We start from the raw sequence: 18,290 nt of genomic DNA, 5'->3' as shown, positions 1-18,290 counted from the left end.
GCATTATTAGTGTATAGGAATGCAAGGGATTTCTGTGTGTTGATTTTATATCCTGCAACTTTATTATAATCATTGATTAGTTCTAGTAATTTTCTGGTGGAGTCTTTAGGGTTTTCTATGTAGAGGATCATGTCATCTGCAAACAGTGAGAGTTTTACTTCTTCTTTTCCAATTTGGATTCCTTTTATTTCTTTTTCTGCTCTGATTGCTGTGGCCAAAACTTCCAAAACTATGTTGAATAGTAATGGTGAAAGTGGGCACCCTTGTCTTGTTCCTGACTTTAGAGGAAATGCTTTCAATTTTTCACCATTGAGGATAACGTTTGCTGTGGGTTTGTCATATATAGCTTTTATTATGTTGAGGTATGTTCCTTCTATTCCTGCTTTCTGGAGAGTTTTTATCACAAATGGATGTTGAATTTTGTCAAAGGCTTTCTCTGCATCTACTGAGATAATCATATGGTTTTTATTTTTCAATTTGTTAATGTGGTGTATTACATTGATTGATTTGCGGATATTGAAGAATCCTTGCATCCCTGGGATAAAGCCCACTTGGTCATGGTGTATGATCTTTTTAATGTGTTGTTGGATTCTGATTCAGATCTTGATTTCTAATAAGTCTTCAGTGAAAGAAAGCAAAGCTCCCTGGAGAGATGACTGCTTCTAGGATTTGGAGCAGGAAATACACAAGATGAGCCTGGAGTATCTTGTGCCAGAAAAAGTAAATAAATGCTAAGAAAAAAAAAAACAAAACTAAAACAATAATGAGGTTATATCAAAGATGCACAAGAGCCAACAGAAAGTTATATTCTGTTGGCCAAAGCTGGAGCAATTTGAGTAACAAAATAAAATAGTATTAGATTATAACCCAAGTAAGTAAGTGAAAATCGCTCAGTCGTGTCCGACTCTGAAACCCCATGGACTGTAGCCTGCCAGTCTCCTCTGTCCATGGAATTCTCCAGGCAAGAATACTGGCGTGGGTAGCCGTTCCTTTCTCCAGGGAATCTTCCCAACTTAGGGATCAAACCCAGGTCTCCTGCATTGAAGGCAGATTCTTTACTGTATGAACTACCAGGGAAGCTTTGATTATAACCCAAAATATTATGTAAATATTCAAAAGTCCATGTATGTAAGTGATAACTAAGCAAACACATGGGGGAGAAGAGACAGATTTCTCATGCAGAATCCCAAATAACTTGTGTGGATACTCTGACCTCTAGGAGGTACAGCAGACTCACCTTTCCCTATGTGTGGACTGCACACAATGACTTCCTTCCAAAGGGGACAATGTATAAGGAGGTTGTTGTTTTTTTTTTAAGTAACTTTAAGTGGACACTGTAAAGTGGACACTGACTAGCACTATCTCAGCCAGGTCAGCATCAACAGCCTAAGTCCTGTTGATACTATGTTCCCTGGATATGATGTGACAAGAATGGCACTTTGCCTCTGTGGTCTTCCTCCCCAGAACCCAGAGCACCAGAATAATTATGAGAAAATTATCAGGCAAATTCTAATTGTTGGTCATTCTACAAAATGCCTGACCACTGTTCCTCAAAACTGTCAAGATCATAAAATCAAGAAAAGTCTGAGAAACCATGACATGAAGAAATATGAAGGTTAAATGTAATATTGGCTCCTGGATGGAATCCTGCAACAGAAAAGGGAAATGGATAAAAAACTAAATAAATCTAAACAAAGTATGTCCTGTGCTGTGCTAAGTCACTCAGTCATGTCTGACTCTTCGCAACCCCATGGACTGCAGCCCACTAGGCTCCTCTGTCCTTGGGGATTCTCCAGGCAAGAATACTGGAGTGGGTTGCCATGCTCCAGGGGATATTCCCAACCCAGGGTTCTGACTCAGATCTCCCACATTGCAGGTGGATTCTTTACTGTCTGAGCTACCAGGGAAGCCCAAAGGTACACAGAGAAGGGCATCCTTGGGTGGGCTTGAACCACCAATCTTCCGGTTAACAGGCAAAGGCGATAACTCCACCAATCGCGCCACAAAGACTAATACAAATACTAAACAAAGTATAAGACTAATACTAGTACTAAACAAAGACTAATACTAAACAAAGTATGGGCTTTAATAAATAGTAGTGTTTTGTGGTATTGGTTCATGAATTGTGTCAAATACACCACCCTAATGTAAGATGTTAATATAATAGGAAAGAATGGATAGGGGTATGCTGTCTTTGCAATTTCTCTCCTAATCTAAAACTATTCTGAAAAAAAAATTTTTAACTAATGTTTTTTAATAGTTTCAAGTGAGTGCATGTGTAGCTACCACCCATTATCAGTACCCATAAACCCCTTTTTTCCTGTCTCAGTTATGTCACCACCTTTCCCCCTAGAGAAAAATTCACTGCTGTGAACTTTGTGATAATACATTCTTTTTTTCTTTATAATGTTACCACTTTATGCCTCTCTAAACATAGAGTATACTTTTTCCTTTTTGGAAATTTACATTACTGTAATCACACAATATGTATGCCTGTATGTCTTGCTTAAGATTTGTCTGTGTTGTTGCAGGTGGTTAAGCATTGCGTGTTTACTTTCGTGGCTGTGCAGGCTGGTGTTATATGAATACATCACATTTTATCTATATATTTGATGGTTGCTGGATGTTTGGGTGGTTTCCAGTGTGGATTATTTGAAAAGAATCTTCTGATCATTAGATTTGTGAGATATCTTGTGGATTTCTTGTCTTTCTTAAGAATATCTGTTTATGTGAGGCAAGGAAGAACATTTTGCTGTTTGAAAGCAGGAGTGGAATCTTGCTCGGGGACCAGGATCTAGACTGAGAGTCTGAGAAGCCCAAGGCCGCTTCTCAGACCTTGCCAAGATGCTGTCAGCTGCCCAAGTGTCTCGAGGTGATGGGAACATCCCTTCCCAGGGATGTATGGACCAGTTCCTCAATTTTACCCACCCCTCTGCTGGTGATGTCTGTACATCAAGCAGTGAAAAGCCTTGACCTTAGTAACAGTTCCTCATGCTTTGAAGAGAATAAGTCTCTCTTAGGCACATTCCTACCAAAGTAGCCAAATGGAAAAAAGAGCGTCAGGCAGACCAAATTCCTGCCTTGAGTAGGTCTCTTCTGAGCTGGGTAACCTGGAGCCAGTTACTCACCCCTTCTGAACCTCAGTTTCCCCATAGATTAAAAAAATATGTATACTTAGGGCTGATTCATGTTGATATATCACAGGAACCAACACAACATTATAAAACAATTATCCTTCAATTAAAAAAAAATTTTAAGAATAATAAAACTTACTTTGCAAGTAGGTCATATTAATTGCAAAAATGTATGTATTTAACACAAGAGGAAAGACTAATAAATAATGAAGATTGTTGTTGTTTATATTAAAAATTCAATTATATAGTAGTTCCTTCATTCAACCTGCTCCAGTACTCTTGCTTGGAAAATTGCATGGACAGAGGAGCCTGGAGGGTTAGTCCATGGGGCCTCAAAGCCTATGGTCAGACATGTTGTTAAATATAAGGTTTCAGAATACCACTATATAAAATCACTCTATGACTTTTAGCATTTTATATTTCCTATGCTAATTTGAATTTATAATGAAATTTAAAATGATGTCCAGCGTCAGTGAAAGATTTTTGTTGTCCTTCTGATTATAAGACAGATCAAATTTGTAACTCTTTCTATCAGGTTTATAATCGGAGATTTGTTGGATTCTGAAAATGACATCTTTGAGCAGCCCAAAGAGTGGGACTCTCATGGATCGGAGGAGCCACAGAAAGCCTTTGACCATGGGACAGAGCTCATCCCATGGTATGTGCTGTCCATCCAAGCCGATGTGCACCAGTTCCTGTTGCAGGGGGCCACGGTCATCCACTATGATCAGGACACGCACCTCTCTGCCCGCTGCTTCCTCCAGCTTCAGCCTGACAATAGCACCTTGACCTGGATAAAACCCACCACTGCTTCCCCAGCCAGCGCTAAAGCAAAACTTGGTGTGCTCAGTAACACGTCTGAGCCTGGCAAATTCCCATTACTGGGCAATGCTGGATTAAGTGGCCTGGTGGAGGGGATCTTGGATCTGTTTTCAGCAAAGGCTGTGTACATGGGACACCCTAACATTGATATACACACTGTGTGTGTTCAGAACAAACTGAGTAACATGTCTCTCTCAGAGACTGGCGTGACACTGCTCTACGGGCTGCAGACCACGGACAATAGATTACTGCACTTTGTGGCGCCAAAGCACACAGCTAAAATGCTCTTCAGTGGATTGTTGGAGCTCACGAGAGCTGTGAGGAAGATGAGGAAGTTCCCTGACCAAAGACAGCATTGGCTGCGGAAACAGTACGTCAGCCTCTACCAGGTAAGGGGAAAGGGATGCAGCCTTCCCTGTCTCCTCGGTAGTATAATTCTCCAGATTTATCTTGTGAAAACACACTGGAAAACTAGACCACCAAGGCTCATTTTCCCAGCTCTGTCAACTTTCTGCCTGAGTGATGTTGAACAGCTTTTACTTAACCTCTCTGTGCCTTAGTTTCTTATCTATAAAGTGAGAAAAATAATATTATTCATATTGTCCAAGGGATAATTGTGAAGCTTAACTGAGTTAATATGTGTAAAGCCATAATCTAAATTCATACATATAAAGCATAGTGTCTGGCTCAAAGTAGGTCCTATTATTATTTTGTATGAAAATAGTGACTTCTCACATCTGGAAAGAAACAAGTTAATATAAGTATTTTCACTTAAAGTGAAAATGGAAAACGTTGTAATCTGAATGCTTTTATACTAATTAGGCACTAGCGGATGTGTGGTAAATCTGCACTTTGGAAACTGAAATCCTATTTCATCTTCTAATGTGCTCTGTGACTCTCGGAGAGTTATTTAATTTACTGTGTATTGCTGCCAAACTGTTGAACTTGTAAGTTTAAAAGAAACGTTCCCAAATGTGAGATAGGCATAACTAGAGTTCTTCCAAACCTTATTCGTAGTGGCAACAGCCCTTAGGAGACAGCTTAAACTGAGTGAGTATTTTGTTAACCCTAAAGTATCAGGATCCCTGGAAGATCCCCAGAGAAGGAAATGGCAACCCACTCCAATATTTGCCTGGACAATTTCACGGACAGAGGAACCTGGCGTGCTGTATAATCCATGGGGTCACAAAAAGTCAGACACGACTGAGCAACTGAACACACACACACGCATCAGGTACTTTGACACTCCAGCCAAAGGTCCACCAGGACTGGGTTAGATGAGGTGGTGAGAAGAGACACAGGTGTAACTACAGCCACATGCTTATGGAGGAAGGAGGGCAGAGATTGCTTGGAAATCGAGTCATAAACCCCACTACAAGGTGACACTATTGGTAGGATTGTCAAATGAGTTGTACAGAGTATTCAGTTTTTCTTTGCTATGTTCTAGTGTCTTGAGTGAGTGAAAGTAGCTCAGTTGTGTCCAACTCTTTGAGACCCCATGGACTATACAGTCCATAGAATTCTCTAGGCTAGAATACTGGAGTGGGTAGCCTTTCCCTTCTCCAGGGGATCTTCCCAGCCCAGGGATCGAACCTAGGTCTCCCACATTGCAGGCAGATTCTTTACCAGCTGAGCCACGAGGGAAGCCCTTTTCTATCTTATGGGGGAGAAATTATCTTTTCTAGTGTCACAGAACAAATACCACTGTGACTTAAATTACTCAAAGGATTGATTTTCATGTACTTTTCATAGTTCTAACATGTTTCTGACAATTTAAAACACTTTCTGCTCTGGAATGTTAGTAGAGTCACATATGTTAGTAGAGTCACATATGTTTCCCCTTTCTTCACATCCATACAGTACTTAATAAGTAGAGATCATATCCTGAAGAACTTAATAAATTAATAAGCACATAGGCCTATATACATGATTATGCTGCACTGCACAAAGCCAGATTTAGTTAACTCATCTAAAATGGAAACCAAGGGACCTCTCTGGTGGTCCAGTGGCGAAGATGCCTTGTTCCCGATACAGGGGGCCCAGGTTCTATCCCTGGTCAGGGATAGATCCCACATTCCACAACTAAAGATCCCACATGATGCAACTAAGACCCGGCACAGCCAAATAAATAAATATTTTTTGAAATAAAATGGAAACCAAAATGCTTGCTTCCTGTCTACTCCACAGGGAGCTCTCAGTGGTGCCAGCTGCTTGGAACGAAGGTCTCCAGGAGCTATTATGAATATTGGTTTTCAATTACAGTCATTCCTCAGCCTTCTACAGTCGTTAAAAATGCATTCAGTCTGGTCGTGAACCAAAGTCTTTGGGCTCAATTACAGTCACTGTCACAAAACCTAAGTGGTTTATTTGCTCCATTTGTTTCCTTCCCAATCTTACAAAGTAACTGAATTAACATGTAAAGTCTCCTTAGTTTCTCATTGCTAAGTTCACAGTGCTGTACTGTGGCTCAGATGGTAAAGAATCTGCCTGCAGTGCAGGAGACCCGACTGATCAATGGGTCAGGAAGATCCACTGGAGAAGGGCATGGCTATCCACTCCAGTAGAGGAGCCTGGGGGACTACAGTCCATGGGGTCTCAAAGAGTCGGATACAACTGAGCAATTAACATGCATCACAAAGGTTCTCATTTACCCTGGCAACCTTCAGTTTATGCTGAAGGAGGCACCAGATGAGACCACAAACAATGGATAAGAAGAGGTGCTGCTGGAGCTGAGACAGAGGAAGTGACTTGGAGTTGACTTGGTCTTATGCAGTTGTAACCACAGCTATATCCCTCCGTTTCTCTTCACCCCCATCCTTCCACCCCTGTGAGGAACCAAGCTGTCACAGTGTAAGGGCTAAAAGTCTCCATATACCTCAGTCACTTCTGAAAACATAGATGGCATTCATCCTCAAAACAATGTACTACACCAGCTGCCTAAGACAGACAACAGTCTTAGACACTCAAGATTTCTTTCTTTTTTTTTTAAGTGAAAAAGGTCAACGGACTACTCATTTTTCCGTCATAGAGACCAGTTCCCAAATTGTATCAGGGAATATTAAAAAGATGCTAATTTGGCACTTGGAGAACAAAAAGTCAAATAGGCATCATTCTAAATGCCCCCTGGGTGATTTATAATACAGCTTAGCACATTTAAAGCTCTCAGAAGTCCCAAAGTACAAAAGAAAATTTTAAACATATCTATAAACTAAAGAAACGTATGGAAGGTCTTGATTTCTTCCAAATTTCTGCCAACAGCCGTATAAGAATATTTCTTTATCCCCAATTTAGGAAGAGCTTATATAGAAAATAATCTTCCTAACATCTGAGTCCTCTTGTATGATGAATGTTTGCACCGTTACTTTCAAATACAGGTATTTTAGTGCTAGTGAATATAAACTAAGCTAATGGGACTAGTAACAAGACATAAAGCAAAAGACAAGAAAAAATAGTGACTTTTGTTTTTGTTTGTTTGGTTTTTGGGGGGCTCTGCTCTGAGTCTTTGTTTGGGCTTCTCTTATTTCCAAGCACAAGCTTTGGAGCCTGTGAGCTCAGTAGCTGTGGCATGGACTTAGCTCCCCCAAGGCATGTGGGATCTTAGTTCCCTGACCAGGGCTTGAACCTGAGTCCTCTGCATTGAAAGACAGATTCTTAACGATTCTTAACCCCTAGACCACCAGGGAATTCCCAATAGTGATATTTGTAACAAAGCCTAGGAATACAAGAAATTTTTAAAAAGCAAACTGTGCGGAAATTTGATATGGGATGTGGAAGAAAGGTTGGTATCGTGAGCTTTGCCTCAAAGTTATGGGCAAGCTTGAGAACTCATATATTTGGAAAGATCTCTGCAAAGCCAAGGAGGTTATACACAGGATTATCAGTAAATTTCTTTGTAAGCAACAGAAACAGATTCTGGCTATCTCCAAGGAAAAAGTGGGGCATCTATTTAAAGAGTTAGATTGTTTTAAGAGTCTTTAAGGTATCATATGCAAAGATATGCCAAGTTAAAAGTATATGTATTTAAAAAAAAATATGTATTTATTTAGCTCCATGGATCTTAGTTGTGGCACTCAGGATCTTAGATCTTTGTTGCTGCATGCTGGATCCTTAGTCTTGGGCATGCAAAATCTTAGTTACAGCATGTGGGACCTAATTCCCTGACCAGGGCCTGAACCCAGACCCTCCGCAATGGGAGTGTGGAGTCTTAACCACTGGACCACCAGGGAAGTCCCAAAAGTACATGCATATTTTTTAAGGAATCAATTTCCTAATGCTCAATGTTCACATGAACCGTTTTCTAAAACAGAATGTACCTTCACTTGCTATAGCCCAAATTTAAAATAGGAGGTACATCTTTCATCCATCCCAAACAAGTTTATTGTTTTGTATAAAACAAAAGGAAGATTCAAAGTACATTTTAGTTCCCAGAAGATCTCCTTTAAAGATTAAACAAAGGCATCCTGCCTTTTACAGGCCTAAAATATTTCCATTAATAATAAAGCTTGGCCCATGTTAAGATGTTCTGAATTTAGAAAAACCAAAGCAGTAGAGGCTGATTCTTTTATATGTACATGGTAATGGGTCTATTAAATTTTATTAAAGATTTTATTTTTTAGAGCATTTTTAGGTTTATTATAAAATTGAAAGGAAAGTACAGAGATTTCCCATAAACCTTCTTTCCCCACACATACATAGCTCCCCCATTATCAACATCACTAACAAGAATGGTACATTTTTTACAAAGGATCAGTTCAGTTCAGTTCAGTCACTCAGTCGTGTCCAACTCTTTGCGACCCCATGGACTGCAGCACGCCAGGCCTCCCTGTCCATCACTAACTGCCAGAGTTTACTCAATCTCATGTCCATTGAGTCAGTGATGCCATCCAACCATCCCATTCTCTGTCGTCCCTTTCTCCTCCCACGTTCAATCTTTCCCAGCATCAGGGTCTTTTCCAAGGAGTCAGTTCTTCACATCAGTGAAAGTATTGGGGTTTGGCCAAAGTATTGGAGTTTCAGCTTCAGCATCAGTCCTTCCAATAAATGCTCAGGACTGATTTCCTTTAGGATTGACTGGTTGGATCTCCTTGCAATCCAAGGGACTCTCAAGAGTCTTCTCCAATACCACAGTTTGAAAGCATCAATTCTTCGGCACTCAGCTTTCTTTATAGTCCAACTCGCACATCCATACATGACCACTGGAAAAACCATAGCCTTGACACATCCTTTTACAAAGGATGAACCTATGTTAACATGTTGTAATTTTCCAAAGTCCATAGTTTACCTTAGAGTTCACTCTTGGTACTGTACATTCTATGGGCTTGTACAAATATAATATATTGACATATACCCATCACTACAATACCATATGGAGCGTTTTTGCTGCCCTAAATATCCTGTGCGCTCTGCCTGTTCGTCTTGCTCCCACTCCATCCCACCCTCTCCTAGTCCCCCGCAACCACTGATCTTTTTATTGTCTCCTTAGTTTTGTCTTTTCCAGCTGTTATATACTTGGAATCATAGAATATGTAGACTTCTCAGATTGTTTTTTTTCACTTAATAATATGCATTTAAGTTTTCCCCCATGTCTGCTTGCGGCTCGATAGTTCATTTCTTTTTATTACTGAATGAAATTTCATTGTCTTAGTGAACCGCAGTTTATTTATTCATTCACCGACAAGGATTTCTTGGTTGCTTCCAAGTTTTGGCAATTATGAATGAAGCAAGTATAAATATCCGTGTTCAGGTTTTGGTATAGACACACGTTTCCAACTCAATTGGGTAAATATCAAGGAGTGTGACTGCTGAATCATACAGTAAAAGTGTGTTTAGTTTTGTAAGAAACTGACTTCTAAAGTGGCTGTACCATTTTTTATTCCCACCAGCAACAAATGAGAGTCTCTATTGCTCTGCATCCTCACCAGCATTTGGTGTTGTCAGTGTTCTCAATTTTGGCCATTCTAATAGGTGTGCAGTTGTATCTCGTTGTCTTATTTCACATTTCCCTGATGACATATGATGTGGAACATCTTTTCATATGCTTATTTGCCATCTGTGTATATACTTTGGTGAGGTGTCTGTCAAATTCTTTGACCTATTTTTTGATTGAGTCGTTTGTTTTCTTATTGTTGAGTTAAAAAAATTTTTTTTGTACATTTTGGATAACAGACCTTTTTATCAGACGTTTCTTCTCAAATATTTTCTCCCAGCCTGTGGCTTGTCTTCAGACATTCTTGACCATGTCTTTTGCAGAGAAGAGCTTTTAAATTTTAATGAAGTGGTCTACTCTGTTTAAGCATTAGGTTTAATGTTTAAAGATGTATTAGTTAAAACCCATAGATAAAATTTTACAGGATTTTTTTGTAATCAGAGTGTATTATGCAATAAGGTAGTTAAAAATCAGTTTAAGAAACTGCGTCACTTTGCAGTCAGTTTGGTGACTTGTTAGCAGGAGCTCTCTCCAGCAGGTCTGCACCAGGTGGGGTCATCTCCAGCCGTTGTCATTCTTTGTATCACTCCATTCAAGATTCAGTTTCCAGGGGTGGAGGTTTTTTTAACTTTTTATTTTGTATTGGGATATAGCCAATTAGCAAGCAGTGTTGTGACAGTTTCAGGCGAACAGTGAAGGGACTCAGCCATACATATACATGTATCCATCCTCTCCCAAACTCCCCTCCCATTCAGGCTGCCTCATAACACTGAGCTGTACTATAGGACCTTGTCGATTATTATTCATTTTAAATATAGTAGTGTGTACATGTCAGGGATGGTGAGTTTGATTGGCTTATTTGGGTCCTATACCAACCATTGGTCAAGGGAGGATGTTCCCCATTGATTGATAGACCAAGACTGTATCCAGGGACAAGAGATAAAGTAAAATTGTGTATGGTTAAAGAAAAGAAAATGACCCACAGACAGGCATAAATCACAGATATTCAGGACAGAAGGTCACCAAAAGGTTTCATCACATATCATTCAAAAGATCACCAAGTATCCAATTCACTAAGCATCCTGGGATCCATAATGGGATTCAGGAAGTAGGAGGTCACAACTCAAGTCATCAAATCAGATAGTCATTGAACATTAAAAACAAGCACAGACATGAAGGAGCAAACACACACACCCATGCATACACGCTCGCGCAAAAAGTCACTTTATTATTTGCATGTTATCTACAACAAAGCCAAAGTCTATTTATAAGCACTTCTTAGCATTTGCAAAGGAGGACTAACCTTAAAAGCTTATGGAAAGTAAAGATAGTAAATAGAAATAGATTTAAAAGATGTTTTTTCTACAACTTGTGAAATATCAATATTGTCTTTAATTCATATGTGACTTTTTGTAGTTTTATTAACTTTGCTGACTTATAAGGAGAATTGTTGAACTCTGTTTAATTACTCAATCCCTTCTGATACTCAGTGCATGTAGCACAGAGCTGCCTTTCAAGAAGCAGCTATTGTAAGCCATCATATGCCCACTGAGCATATTTTCACTGCTCAAGGCATCATAATATGAGTCCCCTGGGCTCTGTGTCCTTGGATACCAGTCACTGAGGAAAATGGCAGCTCAACTACTTGAGGTGGCCCCAAGCCCTTCAAAATGAATTTCATGTACTCCACCTACTCTGACTTCAAGTCAGACTGTCCCAAGCATCAAGCTAGGTGAAAATATAGCTAGAGTGATTAAATAACAAATAGAACTTTATCTTACTTCAATAGAGTCATACACACATATACACCCTCCAAGTCCTTCAAAGCCCAGATTTATGAAGTACATCTTAATGAATTTGCCTGCAGTGATAATGCTGAAACATAACTTCTGTAAGTGGAAAGGGAATTTTTTTTGTTAATCCCAATTGAACGTGTCTGTATTAAAGCACAACACTGGAACTCCGCAGGATGTGATAAAGCACAACACTGGAACTCAACTGGATGTGACCAGGACCACAGAGGACTTGATGAAGTCCCCAACAGAGAGTCTGGACAGTTAGAAAACAGAGCCACTTGGGTGGCCAGATCATTATTCTTTGGTGACAGCCTGTGCTCCTCTGCCTCTGGGAATTTCCTGAAAGCCTTTGATACATTTACTCCCCCTTTACTCATTCTTCCCTCATGGGTTCACAGTGTGTCTCTTTTACAGGAGGATGGACGATATGAAGGCCCAACTTTGGCTCAAGCTGTAGAGCTGTTTGGTGGCAGACGATGGAGTACTCGAAACCCCAGCCCTGGGACATCAGCAAAGAGCGCTGAGAAGCCCAACACCTTGAGTATAAGCAACACCAAGAAAAAGAAGAAAATCCTTATGAGGGTAGAGTGTTACTTGTTTATTAAGCATCCAACCCAGTCATCTGGGACCACTGTATAATCTACATAACCATAAACTATTTTAGGTCATTTGGATTGGGGACAGGGTGAGATGTAAAACAAATAAAATACAAGAGCTTACCAAGTGCCCACTGGATGCCAAGCCCAGTACTAGGAACTGAGTCATCACCAGCAAAAAGTCAGGGTCCACAGAGGGACACAGAGATGCTAACAAACAGTGAGATCTGAGTAAGAGTCATTGTCACGCTGTCTGCAAAGTGCTGTGGGAGTAGAGAGAGGGAAAATAGAAGACTGGGAGTTAGGCAGGGATGGCTCCACAGAGAAGGTGAGAGGTGGGTCTTAAAGGACATATAGGATTCACCAGGCAGACAGTGCAGGGGAACGTCTCTCTGGCACAGGGGGCCCTGAGTTCAGGCTTCAGGTTGGAGCATGGGCTCTGTGGTGGGCAAAGAAAGGATAGTAAGGAACAAGGATCATATTAGGAAGGTCTTGGAGGGTCAAAAGGCTAGACCTCAATTTAAAATATATTAACAAGAGAAGCAAGTGTCCATCCGCCAATGAAGGATAAAGAAAAGGTAACATGTACATACAATGGGGATAAAAAGAGGGAAATCCTGTCATGTGTCATGTGTCAAGGTCAACGTGGATGACCTTGAGGACATTATCCTACGTGAAAGAAGTCAGTCACAAAAGGACAAATACTGCATGATTCCAGTTACAGGTATGAGATACCTAGAGTGGTCCAACTCTTAGAAACAGAAAATAGAATGGTGGTTGCCAGGGACTAAGGTGAAGGGGAAAGGGGGAGTTGTTTAATGAGTATAGAGTATCAGTTTTGCAAAAGTGAGAAAGTTCTAGAAATGTCTTGCACAACAAGATACAAATAGTTAGCACTACTTTCTCTGTGGTAGACTTAAAAATGATCATGTGTGTGTTAGTTGTTCAGTTGTATCTGACTCTTTGCAAACCCATGGACTGTAGCCTGCCAGACTCCTCTGTCCATGGGATTCTCCAGGCAAGAATACTGGAATGGGTTGCCAGTTCCTTCTCCAGGGATTCTTCCTGACCGAGGGATTGAACCCAGGTCTCCCAGATTGCAGGCAGCTTCTTTACCATCTGAGCCACAAGGGAAGCATTAAAAATGGTTAAGATGGTAAATTTTGTGTTTTGTTTTATAGCATGATATATATATATAATATATTGCTCTATATTATATATTACATTATTTATATTATCACTATAGTGCAATACATTTTCTTCATGGTTAACTGGGAGAAGGTTCCCTCTTTGCACTTGGGAGGCTGTTGATGCCTAGGTTGAACCTTATCTGCTTCATAATTCTGTCTCTGCACAGACTCCAGGGACCTCATGCCTTCTCGTGTCACCCTTTCCCCCAAGGAGTGCTGCATTATCATGAAGAACACACGGGATAAACAGAACAGGGAACACTTGGTCAGCCTTCACATAGGTCTTTACTGGTTTCACCAGGGGGCGGTGGGACTGATGGTGGATCAGTGAAAAAATAGAGACCTACCTGAGCTAGGCAGTGATGGGAAAGATAAGCACGGTGAGTCTTCTGTTCCCAGGGTGAGAGTGGAGAGGTGACGGATGATGAGATGGCCACCCGCAAGGCCAGAACACACAAAGAGAGCCGGAGCCGGAGCGGCTCTGATCCTCAAGATGTCAATGAACAAGAAGAATCAGGTAAAGCGGTATCTTCATACCTAAGGGTTTTTTAAATGGGAAAACGTGCATTTGGTTTTAAACTGAGATTTAAGTATCACAGGCCTTCTTAACTAAACTCTTATTAAATATACTTACCTTTGTTTTTAACTGAACGATGGAACCCAAAAGGTATTTCTGCAAACACAAGTTTGCAACCGTAAGTTGTACTTAGAAGAAAATACTAACTAGTTAACTTGCCCTTATTGACAAGGAATATTAGATTTGAAAGATACGATCAAATCACTGGATTAGACCAGTGATTCTTACCTCCTGGCTGGATATTAGAGCTTTTTAAAGACTCTCTGCATGCTCTAGCCACACCCCAGCCCAACCGATCCAGACTCTGTCTGTGTGAGTCCAGGATATCTATGCACCAAGTTCCCCAGATGATTCTGATGTGTAGCCAGGATTGAGAACTCACCAGAATATTTTAATGCTTCTTAGACAGTAATTGCCTGTATAGATTGATTTCCTCAGACATTCGGAAGCATCTTTTCTATCTGATTTCTGGGGGAAAGTATAATCAGAGTCATTGTCTCTTTTCTGTCTTCCACTCTCACAGAGGCAAATGCCATCATGAACCCTCCCAACCCTCTCCCTTCCAGAAGAGCCCACTCCTTGACCACGACTGGGCCCCCTACCTTGGCTGCCGGGACAGCATCTCCCATCAGGCCAGTGTCCTCTCCTGTGCTGCCTGCTTCCAACAGGAGCCCAACCAGGTGGGGCCTTAACATGACAAAAAGAAGGGCCCTTTACACCATGCAGGTTGTGTAGAAGGGCATCCTCCTCCAGCGCTCTGTCGAAAGATGGTCTCTAACAATCACTTTAAAATGGAAAACCCCCCAATTTTAAAAGCTATTAATTTTCTTGACTGCATTTTCCTACTTTCTCACATTACTACTATACACACTACTTTGTGACCCCATAGACTGTAGCCCATCAGGCTCCTCTGTCCATGGAATTCTCCAGGCAAGAATACTGGAGTGGGTAGCCATTTCCTTCTTCAGGGGTCTTCCCAACCCAGGGATTGAACCCAGGTCTTCTGCTTTGCTGGCAGATTCTTTACCATCTGAGCCACCAGGGAAGCTCCTCACTTTACTATAATGGCTTCTAATTTTTTTTGACAAAGCAATCCTTCAAAGGCCAGTAACAGTAACAAAACCTGAGCTGCCAGTCTCTAAATCTTCACTGTCTGATCTAGCAGCCACCAGCCACAGGAAAGGACTCCCCCAGTGATGCAGCGCTAAAGAATCTGCCTACATAGTGGGAGCCACAGGATCCCTGGGTCAAGAAGATCCCTTGGAGGAGGGTGCAGCAGCCCACTCCAGTATTCTCGCCTGGAGAATCCCATGGACAGAGGAGCCTGGCAGGCTGCCGTCCATAGGGTCACAGAGTCAGACATGACTGAAATTACTTAGCACAGCACACCAGCCACAAGAAAACAAAGCAAACAAAAAAAGTGAGCTGGCTATTTAAATTCAAATTTAATTAAAATAAAATTTCAGATTCAGTTCCTCAGTCACACCAGCCACATTAAAAGTGTTGCATGGCTACCACTGACCGCTGGCTACTGTATGTACTAAACAGTGCAGATAAAGACCATTTCTGTCATTGCAGAAAGTTCTATTGGATAGCACTGCTCTAAATGAAGAACACATGTTTTAATGTAAGCAATTTGATCCTCTGCTAATGGGTGAAATATATTTAACACTCTTCTCATGTATAAGGTGTACATGTCTGGAGAAATGAATGTCTTACAACCAGTTGGAGAGGTTTAGATATAATCCTAAAGCTGATATTATTGTAAATAATTTTTTAAGGTCCATGCCAATTAAAGATTTGAAACAACAGCCACCCTCTTAAAAAAATATATTAAAATGAAAGTCTTTCAGAGGAATCAGAATGCCATACCATCTCCCTCAGCCCCATACTAAAGTTTAAGATATGTTGAGATTCCAGACAGAACCATGATTTAAAAAAAAAAAGACATTTTATACTTTGTCAGAGAAGTGGGAGGAGGAAATGGGTCTGTACAGGTACTGGTTTAGAGACGTTTTTGTACACACACACTTAACACATGCATCACCCCCTCTTTTCTCCTTCTCTTCCTCCCCACATCTCCCTCCTCCCCATGTCTCTTTTTCTCTTTCCTTGCCTCTCTGTCTCTCTGGGTCTCTCTCTCTGTACCTCTCTCTTTCTCTGGGTCTCTCTCTCTCTGTACCTCTCTCTTTCTCTCTCTCTTGATAGCTTGCTATAGATAAAAACCCTACAGTAAATCCTCTTTTAAAGGGAAGCATCCTTTCACGGTGTGAATAATGAATGTAATTTCTGCATATGGCTTAACTGGGTCACAGGTACCTGAAAACTCTTTTTACCACTTTTGCAAGGTTTGTAGGTTTGTAACAAAACTAAAGCTACAAAGAATCAGAATTCTTTGCATTATATTTCAGCCTAACCAGTATCCTGGGAAAATAAAACAGCCGCATAACTACAGTTAAGTGGCCTTTCCCTTTATTTCAATCACTTGTACGCAGGAAAAGGAAAGACAAAGTAAACGAGGAAAATGTTTTCAAAGAGGTCAAAGCAGAGAGACTACCGTGCCAGATGGAAAATCAGAGGACCCTGCCATAGGAGGACAGTGGGGCCAGTAAGAGAAGACAAGGCGGGAGAAGAGAAGTCAGCCTGAATACTCTTCAAGAAGAAAGCAAGATTGAGCCCTAGGAAGGAACCGAATAGAAGAATAGAGGTTCCTAAAGTTAGAGGGAGTTGGGTGCCTACAGACAGTGGCTGGTCGGGGAACCAGAGGAAGACAGGCATGAAACATACATGTTTAAATTCAAATGAAAAACCACTTCGTTATCAGACCTTTGTCCTCTTCTTCAAGCTCTCCCCTCTGTTTCCCACCCCGTACTGGGGAATCAACAACCCAGGCCTACAAAGTATAATACCATAAATCTATCCATTTGTAATACTCTTCCACTAATGGAGGTGACCTTCAGATGTCAACACAAAATAATTTTCCATAAATAAACACTGTTGAAAGGATCAAGGTCAAGCTAGCTATTCATTACAATATTCTCTCTATTTTCCTATATATTTGAAATATTTTAAAAATGAAAAACTAAGGACAAAACCAAAAAATGAAAAAAAAAAGATGATTTGACCAAAAACCAGCCAAAACATTTCTCATACTCTCCTCTCAAGGAACCAGCATAGGAAATAAAAAAATATTGTGAAAGCGCTAGACTGAATTTTTGACCCAGATGACTGATATTTTTATATTAAATAGATACAGCCTTGGCAGGTGCAAATATAATTCTAGGCAAGAGTTGGCTTCTTTCCACCCTTAATATTTTTGTGATTCACATTTTCCATTAGCATTAAAAACCCTTCCTTGTTTTCATCTAAAAACTGGTTAAGAAAGGAGAAAGGGAAGACATTGATACATTCAAGATTTTCTTCTTAAATGTGTTTCTATGGTTTAAAATATATGAAAACACATGAATAATTTTCCATAAGTTATAATTGCACAATGTGGGGCTCTTTTTTAAAATGACTTTTCCTCAAAACCACTGAATTTATGGTTTTTTTCCCCCTCTCATTGACCTGTGGTTTCAAAGACCTGTTTTGATTTGTAGAAGAATATTAACTCAGCTTTGTGCCCTTATTAAATAGGCTGTAAACATGAAGTGGTTTCAATATATAATGTTTTATTTCCTCTGATGCAATATAGATGAATTTGGAGAGAAATGAAAAGGTGTAATAATTAAAGCAATGCTTAGAAAGAAAAGAGCCTAAACTTCAGTGACTCGCTGTCCATCGTTCTGTTCACGTTGCTAATCCGAGAACGTCTCTTAGGGCAGAGTGACAGAACCGGTCCCAGTTCTGCCCGTCAAGGCCTTGTCTTTGTTGCAGTGCTTGGAACAGCAGCAGCGGCTGGCCAGGGAAGATCAAAGGAGGGATGCAGGGCTTTCAGAGCTTCATGGTTTCAGACAGCAGCATGAGTTTCGTGGAATTTGTTGAGCTGTTCAAGTCATTCAGGTATGGCCGGCTTTCTTTTCAGCCTTTCCTCCTCTTACCCTTCCCTTGTTAAAACGAAGCTAAAGATGAGGTGTTCTCCATCCTGTGTCCAGTGTGAGGAGCCGCAAGGACCTGAAGGACCTCTTTGACATCTACGCCGTACCCTGTGACCGAGCTGGCTCTGAGGCAGCCCCCCTCTATACCAACCTGACCATTGACGAAAATATCAGCGGTCTTCAGCCTGACCTAGGTTTGTGTGACAATTTAA

The 18,290-nt window shown here is 40.7% G+C and overlaps 1 protein-coding gene across 2 annotated transcripts in view; it reads left to right on the top strand.

Annotated features, from left to right (window-relative positions):
• Positions 1–18,290, top strand: part of PLCE1 (phospholipase C, epsilon 1) — a 370,125-nt gene that overhangs the window by 286,463 nt on the left and 65,372 nt on the right. For both annotated transcript variants that reach the window (XM_010842171.1, XM_010842170.1), the window contains exons 8-13: positions 3,670–4,345; positions 12,093–12,260; positions 13,864–13,981; positions 14,565–14,721; positions 17,918–18,043; positions 18,136–18,272. In XM_010842171.1, the coding sequence (XP_010840473.1) occupies positions 3,670–4,345; positions 12,093–12,260; positions 13,864–13,981; positions 14,565–14,721; positions 17,918–18,043; positions 18,136–18,272 (1,382 nt within the window). The remainder of the gene's footprint in view (positions 1–3,669; positions 4,346–12,092; positions 12,261–13,863; positions 13,982–14,564; positions 14,722–17,917; positions 18,044–18,135; positions 18,273–18,290) is intronic.

This window comes from Bison bison, unplaced genomic scaffold (assembly GCF_000754665.1).
Source record: "Bison bison bison isolate TAMUID 2011002044 unplaced genomic scaffold, Bison_UMD1.0 scf7180017864172, whole genome shotgun sequence".
NCBI lineage: Eukaryota > Metazoa > Chordata > Mammalia > Artiodactyla > Bovidae > Bison > Bison bison.
The sequence above is the reverse complement of the archived record's forward strand: the minus strand, read 5'-3'. Positions and strand labels throughout refer to the sequence as shown.